The following is a 21,505-nucleotide window of genomic DNA, read 5'->3' on the forward strand; positions in this document are numbered from 1 at the left end:
TAAGTATGAATAGCTGTAAGAAAATTATGGCCATATAGGAAACTCCAAATTGGAGATAGTGGAGGTGGAACAATTCTGTTTGGGTGAGAAAGAATTTGTGGCTATGCTAATACGTAGTTGAAATAGAGTAGACGTGAAGTTCCACTGGAGTTAAGATAGCAAAAGAACTACGAGGTCAGGGCCTCCAGCTCTTTGCCTAGGGCTAGGCCCAGCTTGTTACTCCAGCTATAATGCTAAAATACACACACTCTCCCCACCTATTGAAATCCTTCAAAGCCCAGATGGGGTTTTTTAAAAATGCCTGTTTAATCCTTGAAGTCTAATTCCTTCACAATCTGTAATTACCTTTTCCCAGCCTCACATCACACAGCATGTTATTTTTACTTTTCTCATAGACTTCTGTATTACATTTGTGTATGTATTATTTGCCCCTAAACAAATTCAACAAACATTTATTAAGTACCTGTGTTCAGGGCACAGTACTGGGATCTGGGGAAACAAACTAATGAAGATGTTTGGAGGAGAGGTAGAAAGTTGATCCTTAGAATAAGCAGAGAGTGGCTCAAGAAAAGAAAGGGACTGAGACAGAGAGGGCAGGGTAAGACTGGGAGGTAGGAGGGACAGTTATTACCTTGGATGACATATGAGTTAAGAGCCTTCTACAACATTATATAAACATCCTAAGGTAAGAGACTGTGCCTTAATGTAAGAGCTCTGGCAACTTCTAACCAAAGCAAGACATGCATGTACATATAGCAGGCATTTCATCAAACACTGGTTGAATGAGGGATTCTTTGACCTCTTATCCTGTCCAAACTATCAAAGTTGCTAATTTTTGTTCCTTAACATCTCTTCCATGCAATCTTGTCCTTTTCATTCCCAGTCTGATTACCCTGGTTCAGGCTTGTTCTAGTAACTCATTATCTGTCTCAATTCTGGACCACTATAAATTCTGAAAATTCAACTGTGTCCAAACTTCCATAGCACTCATCCCTCCCACCCTGCCTAGCACTGTTCCCTTTAGTGCTGAACTTGTACTCAAGTTGTGTTTCGCTTTGTAGCTTGGCTTACAGATGTTTCGGAGTCATTCTGTTCTTCTGGGTTTGCGCACCCCTCTCAATAGAAGAGCTCTTTAAGGGTAGGATTTATTTTTTGTTCATTATTCTTCCAGCTGACTTCCTTAATTCAGACTTTATGTTAGGGCCAGGCTCTGTGCACTTCTGGGGAGAATGTCGGTCAGTAAGTCAGCTAGCATTTGTCAAACCTAATACATGGCAGATACTGTACTAAGTAGTGAGCATAAAAAAAGGTTAGAATAAAAACCAGCCCCTGCTCTCAAGGAGCTCATAGTCTAATGAGGGAGGCAACATGCTGACAACTAGTAAGATATATAAACTTATAATTAATAAGATATATAATAAAATATATGAAAGACAAATCGGGAGTAGCTTCAGCAGGAAGGTAGTAACATTAAGAAGGACAGGGAAAGACTTCTTGTAAAAGATGGGACTTTAATTGAGACTTGAAGGAAGCAGATATGAAGGAAAGTATCCCAAGCATGTGGGAAAGCAAGTGAAAATGCCTAAAGCAGGGAGATGGAATGTCTAGTTCAAGGAAAAGCAAGAAGGTCAGGACCACTGGATTCCAGAGTATAGAGAGGGGAATAGAGAAGACCAGAAAGTTAGAAAGGGGTAAGGTTATTAAGAGCTTCAAAAGTCAAACAGAGGATCTTTAATTTGATCCTGGATACAACAGGAAGCCATTCCTGGTGAGTAAATGGGGGAGGCAGGAGAATGATCAGACCTGGGCTTTAGGTTTGTCAATTTGACAGCTAAATATAGAATGAATTGAAGTAGAGAGATACTTCAGGTAGACAGACCAACCAGCAGACAATTTCAGTGGTTCAGGTGTGAAGCAATATACAAGGGTGGTTGCAGTGTCAGAGAAGAGGAAAGAGTTTCTGGGCTGAGCTCTTGGCCTTCTAGGCCCTTCTGTTGCTTTCTTTGCTATTGCTGTGCTATTCCTGAATTCCAGGGACAACTCTGGCTGGGACTTACAAACTTTTAAAGTCCTATCACAATCCTCCTAGTCTGAGTTCTATAAATTCCTGAACCAAGTTTGGGTCTGCACAACATTTCTGTTGGCTTGCCCCTTTTTGGTAGTCCCAGTAGACTGCTGCTGGGCTCAGCCACTATCAGTCAGCTCTGCTCACTCAGCTCTCCCAGTTCAGAATGACAGAACTTCAGCCTCCCCTTTGGTTTGGGATTCCTGCTCCAGTTATTTCACCACAGGTTTTAAATTAGGCTGCAGGTTGGCACTGACATACCTCACCTAACCCAGAAAAGCCACTCTTCGATGCAGATCCACTCCTCAGTCATACCTGGAGCCAATCCTTTCAAACTCCTATTTCACCCCAATATTATATTTCAAAAAACTCATACATCATTATTGTTTATTCCTTCTTTGCTGCAGTCTCTGACAAAGAGGTAGGTTTGTTCCTAGCTAAGGACAAACAACTCCATAATAGGTCTTTGATCCCACCCCCTTCAGTGTCTGTCCCTCTCTTGCATTTATCTTCTCCTAAACTACTGGCTCCTTTTCTAATGTTTACCAAGTTTCCCATGTCCTTTAAAAATGCTTCACTTGAACCTGCTCTTCCCCCAAGACATATCTATATCTCTCCCTCCCTTCATAATCAAATGCCAAAGTCTACACTCTATTACCTCCATCTGCCTCACCTCCCACTCATTTTTCAATCCCTTAAAAGCTGATTTTTGACCAGACCACTTGACTAAAACTGTTCTTGTTAAGTTTATTAACAATCTCTTAATTACTAACTCTATAGGTCTTTTTCTCAGGCCTCATCTCCTTTGACCTTCTCTTTAGCTCTCCTCTTCTTCTCAGGTTTTTGTGACACTGCTCTATAGTGGCTCTCTTCCTATCAGATTCCTTGGTAACTATGCATCTCTCTCCTAAACTTCAGGCCCATATCTCCAAATGCATTCATCTCCACCTCAAACTCAATATCTCCTCAACTGTTCATTCTTACTCCACCCCCATAGATAATCAATTGCCAAATCAATGATTCTACTCTCAACATCTGTAGCACTGCCCCTTTTTCTCTCCTCACATCACAACTATCCTAAGCCCACCTTTCTCCTGTACTACTGTAACAGATTCTTAAAGTCTCCTGGAATCCAATTTCTCTTTTCTCCAATCCATTTTCCACAAACTGCCAAATTGCTATTCTCAAGTATAGGTCTTACCATGTCACTCCTGCTCTGGAAGGCTCAGTACCCTCCTATTGCTTTTAGAATAAAATACTAACTTCCCTCTTAGACATTTAAAGTCCTTTCCAAGTTGATTACACAGTACTCCCTTCTGAACACTCAGCACCAGCAAGAATATCCTGCTTGCTATTTCCACTACCTATGAGTTCATCTTTTGCCTCTGTACCTTTGCAAGGCTGTCCTCCATACCTGAAATGGTCTCTTCCCTCACCTTCACCTCTGACTCCCTTCAAGGCTCAGCTCAAGCACAGTCTCCTTCAATGGCCTTTATCTAATTCACCCAGGTGTTAGTAACTTCCAATAAAGATCTATATTTTCTACAGATCCTTTATTTAGTATATGTGAACATGTATAGTCAAATGTAATCTCCTTTGAGTAAAGGGATATATTTGTATCCTAGCACAGTGCCTAGCACAAAGTAAGTGTTTAAAAAAAGTTGGCTAATTGACAAGGCTTTCTCCTGATTTTAATCCTACCCATCTGGCTACCCCTTTTCAATTTCCTTAAGCTGAATCATTATCCATGTCTTGCCCTAACAGCAGATACCTAGGCTCTGTTCCAGACCTTCTTTCCCCACCTCTCTTAATGTTTTAATCAGCTCCTATGAGTTCAATTATCTTAATGCAGAAGACTCCCAAATCTATATAACTAGCCCAAATTCCTGTGCTCTAGTCCTGAATTACCAACTGCCTACCAGATCTCTCCATTTAGATGTTCCACCAGTGTTTCAAACTCACTATATCCAAAATAAAACTCATTCCTCCCTCCCTCAAAAAAACACATGCTTTCTCCAAACTTTCCTGTGTGAGGGAACACCATTGTGTAGAAGAGTAGAAAGAATATGATGTTTAGACTACAGGACCTAGTTTCAGATCCCACTTAACTTTTTGGGCCTCAGTTTCCTCATACATAAAAGTGTCAGACAACCTCTATGTTTTGTGTTCTAAGTCTAAGATCCATCTAGTCACCAAGGTTTGAAACCTGGGGTCACGCCTGATTTGTTACTCTTCCTCATTCCCCATAGGTCTAAGCAAATCCCAAGTTTTCATAAATCTTCCTTCAGAGCATCTCTCTACTCATTTAGCCACTACCTCAGTTAATTGTGTTCCACCTGGAATATTGCAATATCTTCCTACTGGTCTCCCTACATCTAGTCTTTCTATATCTTCAATCAATTTTTCACAGTTATCAAAATTCTTAAAGCACAAGGTTAACTACAGAAATCTCTTACTCAAGAATTTTTGGTGGTTCCCTATTGTCTCTAAAATACAATAGAAATTTCTCACCTTTCACCATCCTGTTCCAGGCTTATTCATATTACTGCCCCTCATAGACTCAAGTTTTCAGGTAAACTGATTTAACTGCAATTCTTTCAACACAGGACTCCACCACTTGTCCCAGTGCCTCTGTATAGGCCTCCATCCTTGGACTGTATTCTTGTCTTACCTCTGCCTCTTGATCAACTCAAAGACTCAATTTAGGTGTTACCTTCTATGGGAATCTTATCCTTTGTTTTTTACATCATCAGAATTTCTTCAAGTACACCATCTCCCCCCCAATCCCAGAGAGTTATTCCACATAACAAATAAGATTTTTAATTAAAAAGGGGGAAAATCTTTTTGAAAGCCTGAAAACATGTACATTGTAACACACCCATGGACCTTCCTCCTCAGTGAATGAGTGAAACAGGGGTGTCTTCTCAAATCTTCCCTTCAGGGTCAGGCTTGTTCTCTGTAACTTTGCATGATTTGCTTTTGATTGTTCTTTGTTCCAGGAAAGCCTTTTTTGACCTTCAAAGTTGTTAGTGCTCTCTTTCCTCAATCATCTCACCCTTATTTTCTGTGTAAAAGATGCGTCTCACCAACAGAAGGTAAGTTCCTTGAGGGTGGGGACTCTTTTGCTATAGTCTCTGTATCAACAGCACCTAGTGTGGTGCTCTTCACCGGGCAGGTGTTTAATAAATGCTTGCTGAATGAATTTACACCAATTAGCAGTCCTATCACTTCTTTGACCTTCCTCTTTTCTCTATCTTTGCTAAAAAAGAAAACAAAGACTCCTTTTTTAAAGTGCTCAGCTTTCCTTATTATCTCATTCTGACCTTTGGCATTCTTGAAATACACTTACAGAACTGTACTACACTTTCCTATTCATCCTCTCTTACCTGCCCTTGTTTCTAAACTTGTTCATGGTTTTAAAAAACAACTAGTTGCTGAGTTTCCTGTGTATCTACATTTGTTTCTTTAAATAATACCTGTTGCCCCCATCAGAACTGTTTCTTGTGTATTTCTAATTTAATTCAAGAGATTTCTATCCCTCTTGGGCTTTCTCTGTATAATTATAGTATATGGGATTCTATGAGAAGCCTTTGAAATCTGATTTCCCCAAATTTAACGTACACATTAGATTATGCTTGGTGTTCCTCACCTTCTCTGTCACAAATTCTAAGATGGAGTGGTCACTTCTCTCCAAGGTTCCCTTCACTTCCACCCCAGCAACCTCCTTGTTGGCAAGAATCAGGTCCAGGATAGAAGTTCCCTTCATTGGTTTTTCCAGCTTTTGAAAGATAAAATTATCATTAAGGCTGGCAAAGAAACTATAAATTGTTCTGCTTTAGGTAGAGGTAGAGATAGCACAGACAGATACGAGCAGCTAGGTGGCACAGTAGATACTGTTCTACTAAGAATCAGAAAGACCAAAGTTCAAACTAACTATCACCCTGGCCTGGGCAAATCATTTTATGTCTCAGCTTCAGCTTCCTCGGCTGAGAGTTCTTCTATCCAACAAGATAACATATATAGAACACTTTGCAAATCGTAAAGCACTATATAAATGATATTATTATTACTATCATTATCATTATTATAAAATGTCCAGATACTTTAAATTCTCTATCACTACTTTATGCTATGCCCCTGTGCCAGGTTATGATCTGTTTCCTGAACTAACCCATTTCCCTTTTCAAGTCAAGTGGTCTGTAATACAGGTTGATGACAATACTGACTCCTTTGATCTCCATGCAAATAATTTCCATCATGCTCTCCCCCACTGTACCCTCTTCTACATTTCCTTAAAAGAGTATATCTCTGAAATTAACAGGTAATAGGGCCAACAAGATGGAGAACCACACACTCTCCCCAATCCCCATTAACTTCCACCCCCTTTTCAAGGAATTATATACCATATATACAGCAATTACAGCTGAATCCACAGGACAAAAAAAAAAGAGAGAACTTCATGTGGCAAAATTCTTAGAGAATGCAAATCCTTAAAGCCAAGAATACAAATCCTTAAAGTGTTTACTCTGCACCCCTCCTCCATCAACACTCCCAGCAGGGAGTAACCTGTGGGAGTGTATTTCCCCCCACACTTAATAGTATTTTAATTTTTCCAATTACATGCAAAGATAATTTTCAAAATTCACTTTTACAAGATTTTAAATTTCAAAATTTTTCTTCTTCCTCCTTCCTCTTTCCCCTCCCCAAGATGACATACAATCTGATATAGTCTATACATGTATAATCACATAAAACATATTTCCACATTAGTCATGTTGTAAAAGAAGAATCAGAATAAAAGGGAAAATTCACAAGAAAGAAACAACAAAAAAGAGAGAAAATAGTATACTTCTATTTACTTTCAGACTCCATAGTTCTTTCACTTTGCTCAGCATCAGTTCATTTAAGTCTTCCCAGATATTTTTGAAGTTCACCTGCTCATCATTTCTTATAGCACAGTAGTACTCCATTACATTCATATACCACAACTTATTCAGTCATTCCCCAACTGATGGGCATCCCCTCGATTTCGATTCTTTGTGTTCTTTGTGTGCCTTGTATCTTGAGGCCTATATTGGGATCTACTCAAGATAGAGAGTGTGCCAGCAAGTTACCTCAATCAAAGGCTATCCTCCACACAGCCACAATTAAGCAGGTATAGATTTTGCTCAGTCAAGTGAGGAGGTGAGAGGAAGAATCCAGCCCTTGAAATACAGAAGCTCCTAGGTTATATACACAAAGCTTCAGGAATGCTACCTGGAACACCTCCTGTACCTTTCCCCAACCCTGTAAAAAGCAGCAGATGCTGATTAAGCCCAACAAGAAAAGGAAAGGAAAAGCAAGTTAAAAACTAGAATAGGGAGTACTACAGCTAACCAGAAGGAATTGAGACTGAAACCCAGATAAGGCCAGTCCTGTTTTTTCCCCGTCTCCCACCCTCAAGCTACTCAAAGGAGAGCCCAAAGCTGGTGAAAATTAAATCTCCAAGATAGGAGAAAGCTAAGGCCACTACGCAGTCCAGCACTGGGGTATAACCAATATCAGGAAGTGACAGGGGTATAATATAAGGGAAATGAACTGAATGGCCAAAGATTTTAAGAGGAAGAAAACTCAGTCAACTCCAATATAGAATGCAAGGAGATAAATCAACAGAGAGGATCATAAAATCTCATATATGAGGCAGTTGATGTCACAGAGAATAGAGCACTGGACTTGGAGTCAGGAAGACCTAAGTTAAATTCTGCCCCACTTAACTTCTGTTTGCCTCAGTTTCTTCAATTGTAAAACTGGGCTAATAGTAGCACCTAACCCATCAGAGTTGTTATGAAAATAAATGAGATAATATTTGTAAAAACACTTAAAATAGGGCCTAGCATATAGTAGGCACTATGTAAATGCTTATTCCCTTCTTTTCCCTCCATATATTACAAGACAAACCTAAGTAAACCAATGCCTGACAAAACACAGAATATTATGGAATAGTAAGAGAAAATGGAATAGAAACATTAAATTCCAGAATAGGTTAAAAGAGAAATGAAATCCACAGAGGAAGAAATTAAGAAAGGGTATATCTCAATTTATAGGTCTTCTAAAAATTTTTAAGACAATTTGGATATTTAAAAAATTGAATTCGTGCTGGAGTTTCTGCAAAGAAATGAAAGATATGGAACACTGGATACAAAATTACTGAAGGAAAATATAGAAGAAAAAACAAAGACAATAGTATCAAAAGAACAAATGATCTCTATTTATGACAAAGCCAATGAACTCCAAAGATAGTAGGCAGAGATAATTTAAGGATCACGAGTTTCCCAAACAAACATGATTTTTTAAAAAAACAACCTGATCATAATGTGGGAAATAGTGCAACATGACTGCCCCAAACTTTGAATGTAGAAACAAAGCATCAATTGAAAAATTCAGACATCATGTCCAGAAAAAAAAAAAATCCCTACACTTCAAATACCAAGATACATAGTGGTTAAACTGAGTAATTCCAACGATAAATGACAAATTCTGAAAGCAAATATGAGATCTTCAAATACAAAGGAAAATAAATTCAAATAATATAAGATTATTCTGTACCTTCTGAAAACTGGCAAAGAGGATGGAATAGAGGATTCTGAAAAGTAAAGGAGCTTTAGCTTCAAGCCCAAATGACATACTCTACAAACTTGAGCTTAATTATATATGAAAAACATAAGCATTCAACAAATGAGGCATGAGGTATTCGTATCCCAAAATAATAAAAAAAACTCTACAAATTTTAACAAAATATTAAACCTGCAAACATCTCCGAACAAAAGAACACAAGAAAGGTAAATAAGTACAATTATCAAGCAAAGAATAAGTAATGAAATAAATTTCCTTTTGTTTAGAGTTTGGTTTGGTTTTTTTTTAAAGGAAAGAATAACCTGTAGGGGAAAAAAAACCCAAAACAAACCAAAACCAGAAAGGGATCATCAAAAGATAAAAAACAAATAATGAAGATGTAAGAGACATGTAAAGGTCTGAGCTGAAGGTAGAGGAGCAGAACTGAAGCACCCCAGATTAAACCCTACTAATTTCATAACAGGTGAATCGATTTGTTTTCTGGGACAAAATTGCCGAGTGAGAGGGTATATAAATAAATGGGAAGTGAAGAGGCAGAAGGTAGAGGGGGATCATAATGTGCCTTTATTAAGTCCATGAATGAACAGCAAAAAGATGATAACTAATACAGACTTTTGGGGAAGCTCAGTGATGCAGTGGAAAGAGTGCCAGATCAATCTTCCCAAGTTCAACTTCTGTGTCAAACACTATGTGACCCTGGAAAAGTCACTTAACTCTTGTTTGCCTCAGCTCTTCATTTGCAAAAAGAGCTGGAGAAGGAAATGGCAAGTTATCCCAGCATCTTTGTTAAGAAAACTCCAAAAGGGGATCATGAAGAGTCAGACATGAGTGAACAACAACAAACTACAGCTTGTCAGAAAAAGAAGGGCTAAAGGAGAATGTACAGGTGACAGAAGGGAGGATTCTGAACTAGGAGGATAAGAGGATGAAAGGGGAAGGATGAGTTTCACTGAAGACAATCCCCATTAGGAGTATTTTCCTAAAATGAAAAATGGAGCTCATGGTGGGTTTAATCAATGAGGAGAAGGAAGGAGACTACCTTCTGACAGTGTTGTGTCTTCATGGATAACACCCTGCTTCAGGAAAAAGAATATGAAAGCTTCTAGGGATAGATGGCACCCAGGGGGGTGGGGGGGAGGCAGGGCAGAAGGGGGACAGAAGACAAACATGGATCCAGAGATGATATGACACAATCAATGAAAAAGAGAAAGAAGAATGGATAATGTCCTCAATCCAGGTACTGGGGAGGCTGGGGTTGTTGGAAGATTTGAGCTTAGAAATTCTTAGCTACAGTACTAAATCCAATCAGATATAAACACTAAGTATAGCACCAATATGGTAACTACCTGTCCCCCTTCCCCTGCCCCCCCCCACGCCACCACTGAGTAGTGGGGGGGCTCCAAGAGAAGCAGCCAATGAACTTCCAGTCTCTGCTAAATAGAAAGAATAGCACTTTCAATTCTCAAACTATACAATAAAGCAATAATTATTTAAAAACAAATAAATACTGAGGACTAGTTTAAAAACAGCAGAATGGATCAAGGGAATAGATTAGTCAAGAAAGAATCAGAAATAAAGGAAAGCAATCAACCGGGAAAAAAGTCTGTATTAAATGCCTTTAATGCTATCCGAGATATATTGGCAATAAGAATACACCACCAAAAGCCTTTAGAGAAGTGGTCAAAAAGATATAAACAAATGGCTTACAAGAGAAGAATAGATTATTAGCATTTATGATACAGTATTTTATATTCCATATAGGTCTACATCTACATAGGTTGGGAGTTAGAGTCCTCCAATTTTTCACTAGAGACTATTGAAAATACACTTTTCTGCATACAGTTCTTTATAACAAAACATTTTTCTGCATCACTGACTACATGCTTGTGCTTAGAACCTTGTGCTTAGAACCTAATGGAATAACACTACATTTAAGGGGCATAATTACAACACTAAACTTGAGCACAATGAACACACTGGAGCCCTTTACAAAAGCAGGGTAGACACGACCAATGAAGTGACTAGGAGGATACCAGCTGCTCCACAAACTGGCGCACACTGCATCTCTCATTCTGTTCTCTAGTGTGCACTACCAATAATGTGCAGAGTTGCCAATTCAAAGGTGAAAATGAAGTTACTAATAATGTCATGCAAATGAGTGAAGTCCCAAAAATTAAAGGTCCAAATGTTGAGGATTGACTGTAAGTATAATATATTCTCAGACTGCCATTCAAAAATCTCCATCAGTCTAACAAACTCAATTTTTGCAATTTTTGGTTCAGGTCCATAATTTTCTTCTGGTTTATCTTTCTGGTGAATGTCAAATTCTGACAGAGAAATGTTAAAATGACCTAAAATTAGTAGGCTAAGAGATCTTGAGATGACAATGATCATGCAGTCCAAATATCTCATTTTAGGCATAAGAAAACTGAGGCCCTGTGAAGTTAGGTGATTTTTCTAAGATCATAACAGTAGTCAAAGTAGGAAAACCATAATATGAACTCATATCCTGTGACTCTAAGTATCATATTCTTTCTTTTTTCTTTTCTTTTTTAATATTTAATTTCCCCCCAATTACATGTAAAAACAATTTTAACATTCTCTCTTTTTCCCCCAAATTTTGAGTTCCAAATTCTCTCCCTTCCTTTCTACACCCCCTCTCTCACTGAGAAGGCAAGCAATTTGATAAAGTACCACAGTACCGCTTTAGGTATCTCACTACCTAAGTCTTTTAAAATATGTTAGCTTATCCTTGAAGAATCTGAATATTGTACCACTTAGAATATTTATATTTAATACCGACACTGTTTAATTTTCTCTATATGGTTCATTCAAGAAAAACGGTTTTCCTATTGATCTCTTTTTTGTGTTTTTTTTGTGGGGAAGCAATCAGGGTTAAGTGACTTGCCCAGGGTACACAACTAGTAAGTGTCTGAGGTCAAACTGGAATTCAGGTCCTCTTGAATCCAGGGCCAGTGCTCTATCCACTGCACCCCTCGCTGGCCCTTCTTTTTAAAAAAATGAAGCCTGATACATACAGTATCCCATAACAATAACCCCCACCCCTCTTCTGCAGAGGAAAAAGGGGAGGTGTTTTCTCATATCTCCTTTTTGGAATCAAGCTTTGTTATTACAATTTCCATTGTTTATTCCTGGCTCAGCTTCCTTTACTTTCCATCAGTTCCTATACATCATGTAGTAAATGGTTCAGTGGACTCAAACACAGCCTCAAACACTTCTGTGAAGACAAAAGCCACAACCTCTCTGGGCCTCAGTTTCTTCATCTGTAAAACGAACTTGAAAGCCTCTAAGGCTGCTTATAGCTTTAGAATTAGGATCTTATTTTCTTCCTGTGTATCTCAGTTTCATTACATCCATGTATCACAATTTAACCATTCCTCAATCAATGAAACATTTACTTAGTTTCCAACATTTTGTATGCTACAAAAAGTTCTGGGGTTATACATTATGTAATTTGCCAGAAAGGAAGTAAAATGTTATAGAACTAAACTTCATGAGTATAGACAAAGAAATATAAGTTATAACTAAGATTCAAAAAGTTAGGTTGATTTTATTAAAATCAATGCTTTCAAGAAAACTGGATCTGATGTAATTAACCTGACTTTTTCTGAAAATTTATAGGGGACTGATGAGACTTCAAATAGCAGAGGAAATTTCCTTTTATAAGGAAAATTTCCTTTTTTTTAAGGAAATGAAGTGCTATTTACTCCACCTTCTAAATCTAGAAGGATTCAGGAAGCAAATCATAATTATAAGTTTGTAAGCATAAAGAAAATATCAAATTATTTATTAACACCTAACAGTAATCTGCTTGAAGAAAGTTGTAACAAATAATTTCCTGCTTTAAGCAAATTATCAACCTTGTACCCGAGCAGACAGCAGAGCTCCTAATAAATCTGTTGGCATTAAGTGGATTCATAATTTGATAAAATTTCAAATTACATCAGATACTGTTATTGGTGTTATGCCAGTATGGAAGAACAAAAAGTACTAATACAAAGCATTCTGTTCTAAGGCTGATAACGAACAGTTTTGCAACTGGTTTTTTAATAATAACAAGTTGTTGCCAGTACTTTTTAGGACAGGATTACAATCCAAATGATCAAAACAAAATGGTGGACTGATACATACATAGCAAATAGAATGAAATTGAATTGTTCTTTCTGAAATGACACTTCTGAGTTGAGTGATCCTTATTACTAAACAAGTAAGTAACCTCAGTTTCCTTACTGTAACATGGGCATAACAATACCTACCTACCTTAGCAGGCTGTTATGAAGATTAAATGTATATGAGTACATATACATGTACATAAACAAAATGTAAATCAATGCTATATTGCTCAGCTGTTTCAGTCATGTCTGACTCTTCCGGATCCCACTTGGGGTTTTCTTAGTAAAGACACTGGAGCGCTTTGTCATTTCCTTCTCTGGCTCATTTTTACATTTGAGGAAGCTAAAGCAAACAGGGTGTTAGTTGCTATTACTGTTTTGTTATACTCAAACCCTTACCTAAACAATGCATCCCCTCCAAAGCATTCCAATCTCAAAATGGCAAAGATAATAGTAGAGAAATAAAATAAAATGGTCCATAGTTCTTCCTAATCTATGGTAAGATTTTTGAGGACTGGGTCTGGCAAAGCCTACTAATAGAAGGAATCTTGAACTCGGAACTAGGGGACTTTGAATGGAATACCTAGTGTGTATGTGACAATGTGTAAGCAATTTAACTTCTCAGAGTCTCAGTTTCCTTATCTGTAAAAGGGGGGTAATTATACCGCAAAACCTTCCTCAAAAGGATTGCTGGAAGGAAATCACTATAAGTGTGAGTTATTATTAATATTATTATCATATCTCTTTGTGTCTCTCATAGTACCTAACAGTGTTTTGCACATTTGCATCATTCATCAATGCATCAAAATATATAGTTGCAAAAATGGCTAAGTTTGCCCTGGAATACATGATAAGGGGTATAATGAATGTTTCAGTTTTTTACATTTAAAATTATGAATTAAGCAATTTCACAAGAAAAAGCCCTAAATGAACATAAAATTATTCATGTTACTTCAAATTCTATTCTAATCATTATTAATACACATAAATCTAACTTTATATAATTGTAATTATGAAGATATGAGTAGAATTATTCTAAGGAGTAAGGAGGAAAAAGAGGAGCTGATTAAAAAAACCAAAACAGATGCAAAAACTCATCAGCAAATTCATATTTTTTTAGAGACATCCACAGATAACTGATATAAAAGACTAGAAAACAAATGAAACAATAAATCAAGCCCTGATTCGTAGTGTTTGCTTATTTCCACAATCAGTAAGCAGATAAGCACTACCTCCAGCATACCACTATATAAAGCCCGGAATAAAGGGAAGTTTGAAATTAATGTGATGGATAGAGTGTATGTGCATACACACATACCTCTATGTTGGAAACAAACAGAATATCAAAGTAATACACCCACTGCTCTCCAGAATGGCTAAAATGATGACAATAGATGGACAATGATAATTAATAATGACAACAGATGGAAAGAAGCCTCCACAACTCAATTCAATTGTTTTTCTTTGTTTCTTCCAAAGAGAATAACCTTTGCACTAGTAAGGGTAGAAGAAAAAGTTGTAGAACTTACTAAAGTTGAACTGTTTACATTCCTACATGGAAAGACAATATTTATAACTCTTGAAATATTTCAGTATCTGAACACTGGGTGGGAGTATACACACACACACATGCACACACGCACACATACATAGAGACAGAGTGCACAGAGTGAATTGAAGAAGATGGGATCATATACTAAAAAAAAAAAATGAAATCAAGCAGTGAGAGAGAAATATTGGGAGGAGAAAGGGAGAAGTTATATGGGGCAAATTATCTCTCATAAAAGAGGCAAGCAAAAGACTTATTAGTGGTGGGATAAAGAGGGGAGGCGAGAGAAAAACATGAGGTCTACTCTCATCACATTCCACTAAAGGAAAGAATATAATGCACACTCATTCTGATAGGAAAACCTATCTCATAATACAGGAGAGTGGGGGACAGGGGCACAAGCAGGAAGGGGGGGAGGATAGAGGGGAGGGTATGGGGAGGAGAATGCAATACGAGGTCGACACTCATGGGGAGGGAAAGGACCATAAGAAAATAGAAGTAATGGGGGACAGGATGGAGGGAAATATAGTTAGTCTTATACAACACAACTAGTATGGAAATCATTTGCAAAACTAAACAGATATGGCCTATATTGAACTGCCTGTCTTCCAAGGGGAAGGGGTAGAGAGGGAGGGAGCTAAAGAAGTTGGAACTCAAAGTGTTACGACCAAATGTAATGTTCTTACCACGGGGTAACAAGAAACACAGGTTAAGGGGTCAAGAAAGCTATCCGGCCCTACAGGACAAAAGAGAAGACGGAGACAAGGGCAGGGAGGGAGGATAGAGGAGAGAGCAGATAGGTCACAGGGGCAATTAGAAAACTTGGGTCTGGGGGGGAGGGGGAAAAAAGGGGAGAAAATTTGTAACCCAAAATTGTGTGAAAATAAATGTTAAAAGTTTAATAAAAAAAAAAGTTGTAGAAAAGGCTTTAGAAATCAGCTAACACAGATAGCATAAGTGAAGAGATATTCAGGCAGCACTCTCCTTCAAGTTCCCCACAATCCATTTTTTACTATTCCTCATACATGGCGCCATTACATTTCACATCTCTATGCCTTTAAAAAAAATAACAACAACAAACCATAATTTTATAATTTGAAAAATTTACCAAGCATTTTCTTCTTTCCTTCTTCCTTGCCTGAACAAAAATAAAAAGAAAATCCTAGTAATAAAGAAAATCAAATCTCTGAATTCATCATGTATGTCTCATTCTGAATCTTGAGTTTATCACTTCTCTTTCAGCAGATGAATGGCTGCCTCCTTAATACCTGGTCCTCTGGAATTATGGTTGTCACGGCACTGATCAGGGTTCTCAAGTTTTTAAAAACTTTTTTCTTAGTAATGTTACTACACAAATTGTTCTGGCTCTATTCATTTCACTATTCATACAGATCTGCCAAGCTTTTTTTCTCAAACTCCCTCTTTTATAACTTATGGCATAACAGTATTTACCATAATTTATTTAGCCATTCCCTAAAGATGGATACTCTCTGAGTTGATAGGTTTTTGGTTTTGTTTTGGTTTTTTTGGTTATTACAAAGAGCTGATTTTACGTGTACACACACACACACACACACACACACACACACACACACACACACACACACACACACACACACACACACCCTTTTCCTTTTTCTTTGATTTCTCTGGGATACAGGCCTAGTAATAATATCACTGAGTCTAAAAGTACGCACAGTTTAGGGACATTTTGTCATAGTTTCAAATTGTTTTCCAGAATGGCTGGATCAATTCACAGCTCCACCATAATAAGTGTTTTTATGTCTATTTTCCCAAAATCTGTCCAATCATCATTTTCCTTTCTTGTCATCTTTGCTAATCCAAGTATTCCATGGAAGTACAATATTGCTTTAATTTATATTTTTCTAGTTATTAATGATTTGGATCATTTTCCATGTGTTTGTTGATAGCTCATATCCATACTTTTTTCACTGGCTATCTCCCATGCTTGAAATGATTTCTTTCTTCATAACTGCCTCTTAGAATTCCTATTATCCTTTAAGACTCACCTCAAATGCCATATTCTACAACCCCCAGCTGATCCGCCCTCCCCCACAAAAATTATCATGTATCTATTTTGCCTGTAATATATATGTACAGTGTCATGTCCTACAGCATGTAAGCTCTTTGGCTGTAGCTTTTTGGCACAATATCTTGTACCCAGTAAGGGCTTAATAAATGCTTGCTGAATGAGGTGGCTCCTAAGCTGAGCTTTGAAGGAAGTCTGAGGGTTCCAAAAGGTAGATGTGAGGTGGGAAGATAAAGCAGCAAAGGCAGTGTGTTAAGAGCCCATAACTAAGATAGATACCAGAGGTATCACTATGAGCCACAGAAGGCTTTTAAATAAGAGAATAAATAATAAGTCTGAAAAATGAAGTTTGCTTAGTACACAGGTCATTCTGGAGAAGGAAAGGACTAAAGGAAGAATTTAAAACAACGAAGTCACTCAACAAATATTGACTGAATAAATGAAGATTAATTATGTGGTAGATTTGAGATGGTTAAGGGGCAGAGCAGGGTTCTGATTGCAGAAATTAAGAAGGGAAAGAAATAAAAGCGAATGCTAGCATCAGTCCAGACGTGTAAGACAACAGAAAGCAATGTGACTCATCAGGTATACAAGTACTCATTCAAGTAGCAGCACAATCACATTCTGTACGCTGTTTTCTTTTCTTTTTTTTTTTATTTAACTTTTAACATTTATTTTCACACAATTTTGGGTTACAAATTTTCTCCCCTTTCATCCCCTCCCCCCCCCCAAACCCAAGCATTCTAATTGCCCCTGTGACCAATCTGCTCTCTCTTCTATCCTCCCTCTCTGCCCTTGTCTCCGTCTTCTCTTTTGTCCTGTAGGGCCAGATAGCTTTCTTTACCCCTTAACCTGTATTTCTTATTTCCTAGTGGTAAGAACATTACAGTTGATCCTAACACTTTGAGTTCCAACTTCTTTAGCTCCCTCCCTCCCCGCCCCTTCCCTTTGGAGGACAAGCAATTCAATATAGGCCAGATCTGTGTAGTTTTGCAAATGATTTCCATACTAGTTGTGTTGTATAGGACTAACTATATTTCCCTCCATCCTATCCTGTCCCCCATTACTTCTATTCTCTTATGATCCTTTCCTTCCCCATGAGTGTCGACCTCGGATTGCATTCTCCTCCCCATGCCCTCCCCTCTATCCTCCCCCCCACCCTGCTTGTGCCCTTGTCCCCCACTCTCCTGTATTGTGAGATAGGTTTTCCTATCAAAATGAGTGTGCATTTTGTTCTTTCCTTTAGTGGAATGTGATGAGAGTAGACTTCATGTTTTTCTCTCACCTCCCCTCTTTATCCCTCCACTAATAAGTCTTTTGCTTGCCTCTTTTATGAGAGATAATTTGCCCCATTCAATCTCTCCCCTTCTCCTCCCAATATTTCTCTCTCACTGCTTGATTTCATTTTTTTTTTTTAAGATATGAGCCCATCCTCTTCAGTTCACTCTGTCTCTATGTATGTGTGCGTGTGTGCATGTGTGTGTGTACTCCCACCCAGTACCCAGATACTGAAATGTTTCAAGAGTTACAAATATTGTCTTTCCATGTAGGAATGTAAACAGTTCAACTTTAGTAAGTCCCTTATGACTTCTCTTTGCTGTTCACCTTTTCATGGTTCTCTTCATTCTTGTGTTTGAAAGTCAAATTTTCTTTTCAGCTCTGGTCTTTTCATCAAGAAAACCTGAAAACCCTCCATTTCATTGAAAGACCATTTTTTCTCCTGAAGTATTATACTCAGTTTTGCTGGGTAGGTGATTCTTGGTTTTAGTCCTAGTTCCTTTGACTTCTGGAATATCCTATTCCATTCCCTTCGATCCCTTAATGTAGAGGGTGCTAGATCTTGTGTTATCCTGATTGTATTTCCACAATACTTGAATTGTTTCTTTCTAGCTGCTTGCAATATTTTCTCTTTCACCTGGGAATTCTGGAATTTGGCCACAATGTTCCTAGGAGTTTCTCTTTTTGGATCTCTTTCATGTGGTGTTCTGTGGATTCCTTGAATATTTATTTTGCCCTCTGGTTCTAGAATCTCAGGGCAGTTTTCCTTGATAATTTCATGGAAGATGATGTCTAGGCTCTTCTTTTGATCATGGTTTTCAGGTAGTCCCAGAATTTTTACATTGTCTCTCCTGAATCTATTTTCCAGGTCAGTTGTTTTTCCAATAAGATATTTCACATTATCTTCCATTTTTCCAATCTTCTCGCTATGTTCTGTGATATCTGTCTTTCTCATAAAGTCCTTAGCATCCATCTGTGCCATTCTAGTTTTGAAAGAACTATTTTCTTCAGTGAGCTTTTGAATCTCCTTTTCCATTTGGCTAATTCTGCTTTTGAAAGCATTCTTCTCCTCATTGGCTTTTTGAACCTCTTTTGCCAATTGAGTTAGGCTAGTTTTCAAGGTGTTAATTTCTTCAACATTTTTTTGGTTCTCCTTTAGCAGGGAGCTGATCTGCTTTTTATGCTTCTCTTTCATCCCTCTCATTTCTCTTCCCAGTTTTTCCTCCACCTCTCTAACTTGATTTTCAAAATTCTTTTTGAGCTCTTCCATGGCCTGAGCCCAATGGGTGGGCTGGGACACAGAATCCTTGATTTCTGTGTCTTTGTCTGATGGTAAGCATTGTTCTTCCTCATCAGAAAGGAAGGGAGGAAATGTCTGTTCTCCAAGAAAGTAGCCATCAATAGTTTTATTTCTTTTCCCTTTTCTGGGCATTCTCCCCAGCCAGTGACTTGACCTCTGAATATTCTCCTCACACCCACCTCGCCTCCTGGTCCTCCCAGCCAGCGTTTGGGGACTGGGATTCAAATGCTGCTTCCCGCCTTAGGGCTTTTGGCGGGTTCAGGGCTGCTATTCAGTGTGAGAATTAAGTTCAGATGGTCAGGTCGGGGCAGGGCCGTCTCTCAGGCTCAGTTCCCTCAGGGGGTTTATGTACAGACCTTCCACAATGGATCCAGGCTCCCGCCCGCTTGGGGAGCCCCTGTCTGCAACCGCCTCTCAGCTTCTATCACCCGGGGGGGCCTGAGCCATGGGGGCACCCCACTCCCCTCTCGACCCGCCAAAGAGACTCTCTCACCGACCCCCGTCACCTGTGGGTGGTGGGGCTTGTGCCGCCGCTGGAGATCCTGTCCCTGAAGCCTGCTCGGATCTGTACCTCTCAGAGCCGCGGCCACTGCAGGTCTGGGCTGGGCTCCCCGTCTGCAGCGCGACGGACCTTTTGGGAGAGGTTTGCAGGTCCCTCTGTGGGTGGAGGGACCCGCGTGGCCGCTGGAGATCCCGTCCCCGTAGCCCGCTCGGATCTTTTCCTCACGGTGTCGCGGCTGCTGCAGGGCTGCACTCAGCTCCCAGTCCCGGCGCCCAGTCCGCAGCGCGAAGGACCCCCCGCGAGAGGTTTGCAGCTCCCTCCGGAACAGAAATCTCCCTCGCTCCAATATTCCGTGGCCTCTGGGTGCAGAATTCACCGTGAGTTGGTCCCCTCTAGCCGTTCTGTGGGTTGTGGGTTTGGAGCTATGTGTATGTGCGTCTTTCTACTCCGCCATCTTGGCTCTGCCCCCCCGCTGTTTTCTTCCAACAGAATTTATTTTAATTATTTTTATGATTAATAATTACTATTATTATGACTTGCAGTTATTTATCACCTTACTTCCATTGGATTCTGATTGCTACCATATAAAGTAGATAGGCATTTTTTTCCCTTTTTACAGAAACTAAATTACTTCCAAGGATCACCAAAGAAATCAACAAAAGATCTAGGACCAGAATGTAGATCTCCCTATAGTCCATTCTATAGCTCTAATAACAAGATTGCTAATAACAACCAATAGTTATCACAATAACTGGTTTCTTTTAAAGGGCTTAAAAGGGAAGAAAATCTTTGCAGCAGGTTCTCGTTTCTAAGATACATAGAAAACTGATTCATATTGATGAGAATAGGAGCCATTCCCCAATTGATAAATCGTCAACAATCAGTTTTCAAAGGAAAAAAATTAAAGTTATCACTAGCTAAATGAAAAAATGCTCCAAATCACTAATATTAGATAAATGCAAATAAAAATAACTCTGAAGTGCTACCTCATATCCATCAGATTGGCAAAGCTGACCAAAAAAGGAAAATAAATGCTACAGGAGCCATAGAAAAATAGGCACATTACATTATAGATGTAGCTCTGAACTGGCCTAGTCCTTCTAGAAAGCAATTTGGAACTATGCCTAAAAAGCTACCAAACTGTACACCCGCTTTGCTTGACAGTAATACTTACTAGGTTTATACCTCAAAGAGATCAAAGAAAAACAAAAAGCAATCATGTGTTCAAAAATATATGTAGCAGCTCTTTTCATGGTGGCAAAGAATTGGAAACTGAGGAGATGTCCATCAACTGGGAAATGGCTGATCAAATTATGGTATATGAATGTGATGGGAAACCACTGAGCTGTAAGAAATGATGACGAGGATAGTTTCAGAAAATTTTGGGAAGACTTGTATGAACTAATACAAAATGAAATGAGTAGAACCAGGAGAACAATTTAGATAATAACAAAATGTAATAAAGACAAACAATGCTGAGAGACTTAATAACTGATCAATATAATAACTAACCATGATTCCACAGAACTCATAATGAAAACATGGTACTCGTCTTCACACAGAGGTGACAAATTAAGTATGGAATGATGCCTATTGTTTTTGGACATAGCTAATTCAGGAATTGGTTTTCCTTCACTACACATGTTTATAATGGGTTTTGTTCTTGTTTTCTCAATGTGCAGGGAAGGAGAGAATGAAGGGGAGAGAATTTCAAACTTATAATCAAATCTTTTAAAAAAAAAAAAAGGACTTGAGTACACTTTTTCTTACTGTTATTACTTCATGTAGTCATTCTTTGGCAGTTAATAATTTACAGGAAGTTGTGCTAATGAATGACTTAATGTCTATAAGGTGCTTTAAGGTTCTTGGGGGAGAAGTAAGTACAAAACATTAGTTGTATTCATTTGCCTTGACAATGCCAAGAAAAAAGTTTCTTGCCATTGTTATTATTGCAAATATTGTTTGTGAAATTCCAAAATCAACTCAGCCTTCTGGGTGCCCTCCTCTCCAAGGTAA

The 21,505-nt window shown here is 38.5% G+C and overlaps 1 protein-coding gene across 8 annotated transcripts in view; it reads right to left on the reverse strand.

The window, feature by feature from the left end:
* AHCYL2 (adenosylhomocysteinase like 2) overlaps positions 1-21,505 on the reverse strand; it is a 154,989-nt gene that overhangs the window by 50,558 nt on the left and 82,926 nt on the right. For 4 of the 8 annotated variants that reach the window (XM_072652774.1, XM_072652773.1, XM_072652776.1 and 1 more), the window contains exon 2: positions 5,715-5,843. The exons of the other annotated variants lie outside the window; for them this stretch is intronic. In XM_072652774.1, coding sequence (XP_072508875.1) covers positions 5,715-5,843 — 129 coding nt within the window. The remainder of the gene's footprint in view (positions 1-5,714; positions 5,844-21,505) is intronic. 8 annotated transcript variants of the gene reach the window in all.

The sequence above is a fragment of the Notamacropus eugenii genome, chromosome 3, assembly GCF_028372415.1.
Source record: "Notamacropus eugenii isolate mMacEug1 chromosome 3, mMacEug1.pri_v2, whole genome shotgun sequence".
Taxonomy (NCBI): domain Eukaryota; kingdom Metazoa; phylum Chordata; class Mammalia; order Diprotodontia; family Macropodidae; genus Notamacropus; species Notamacropus eugenii.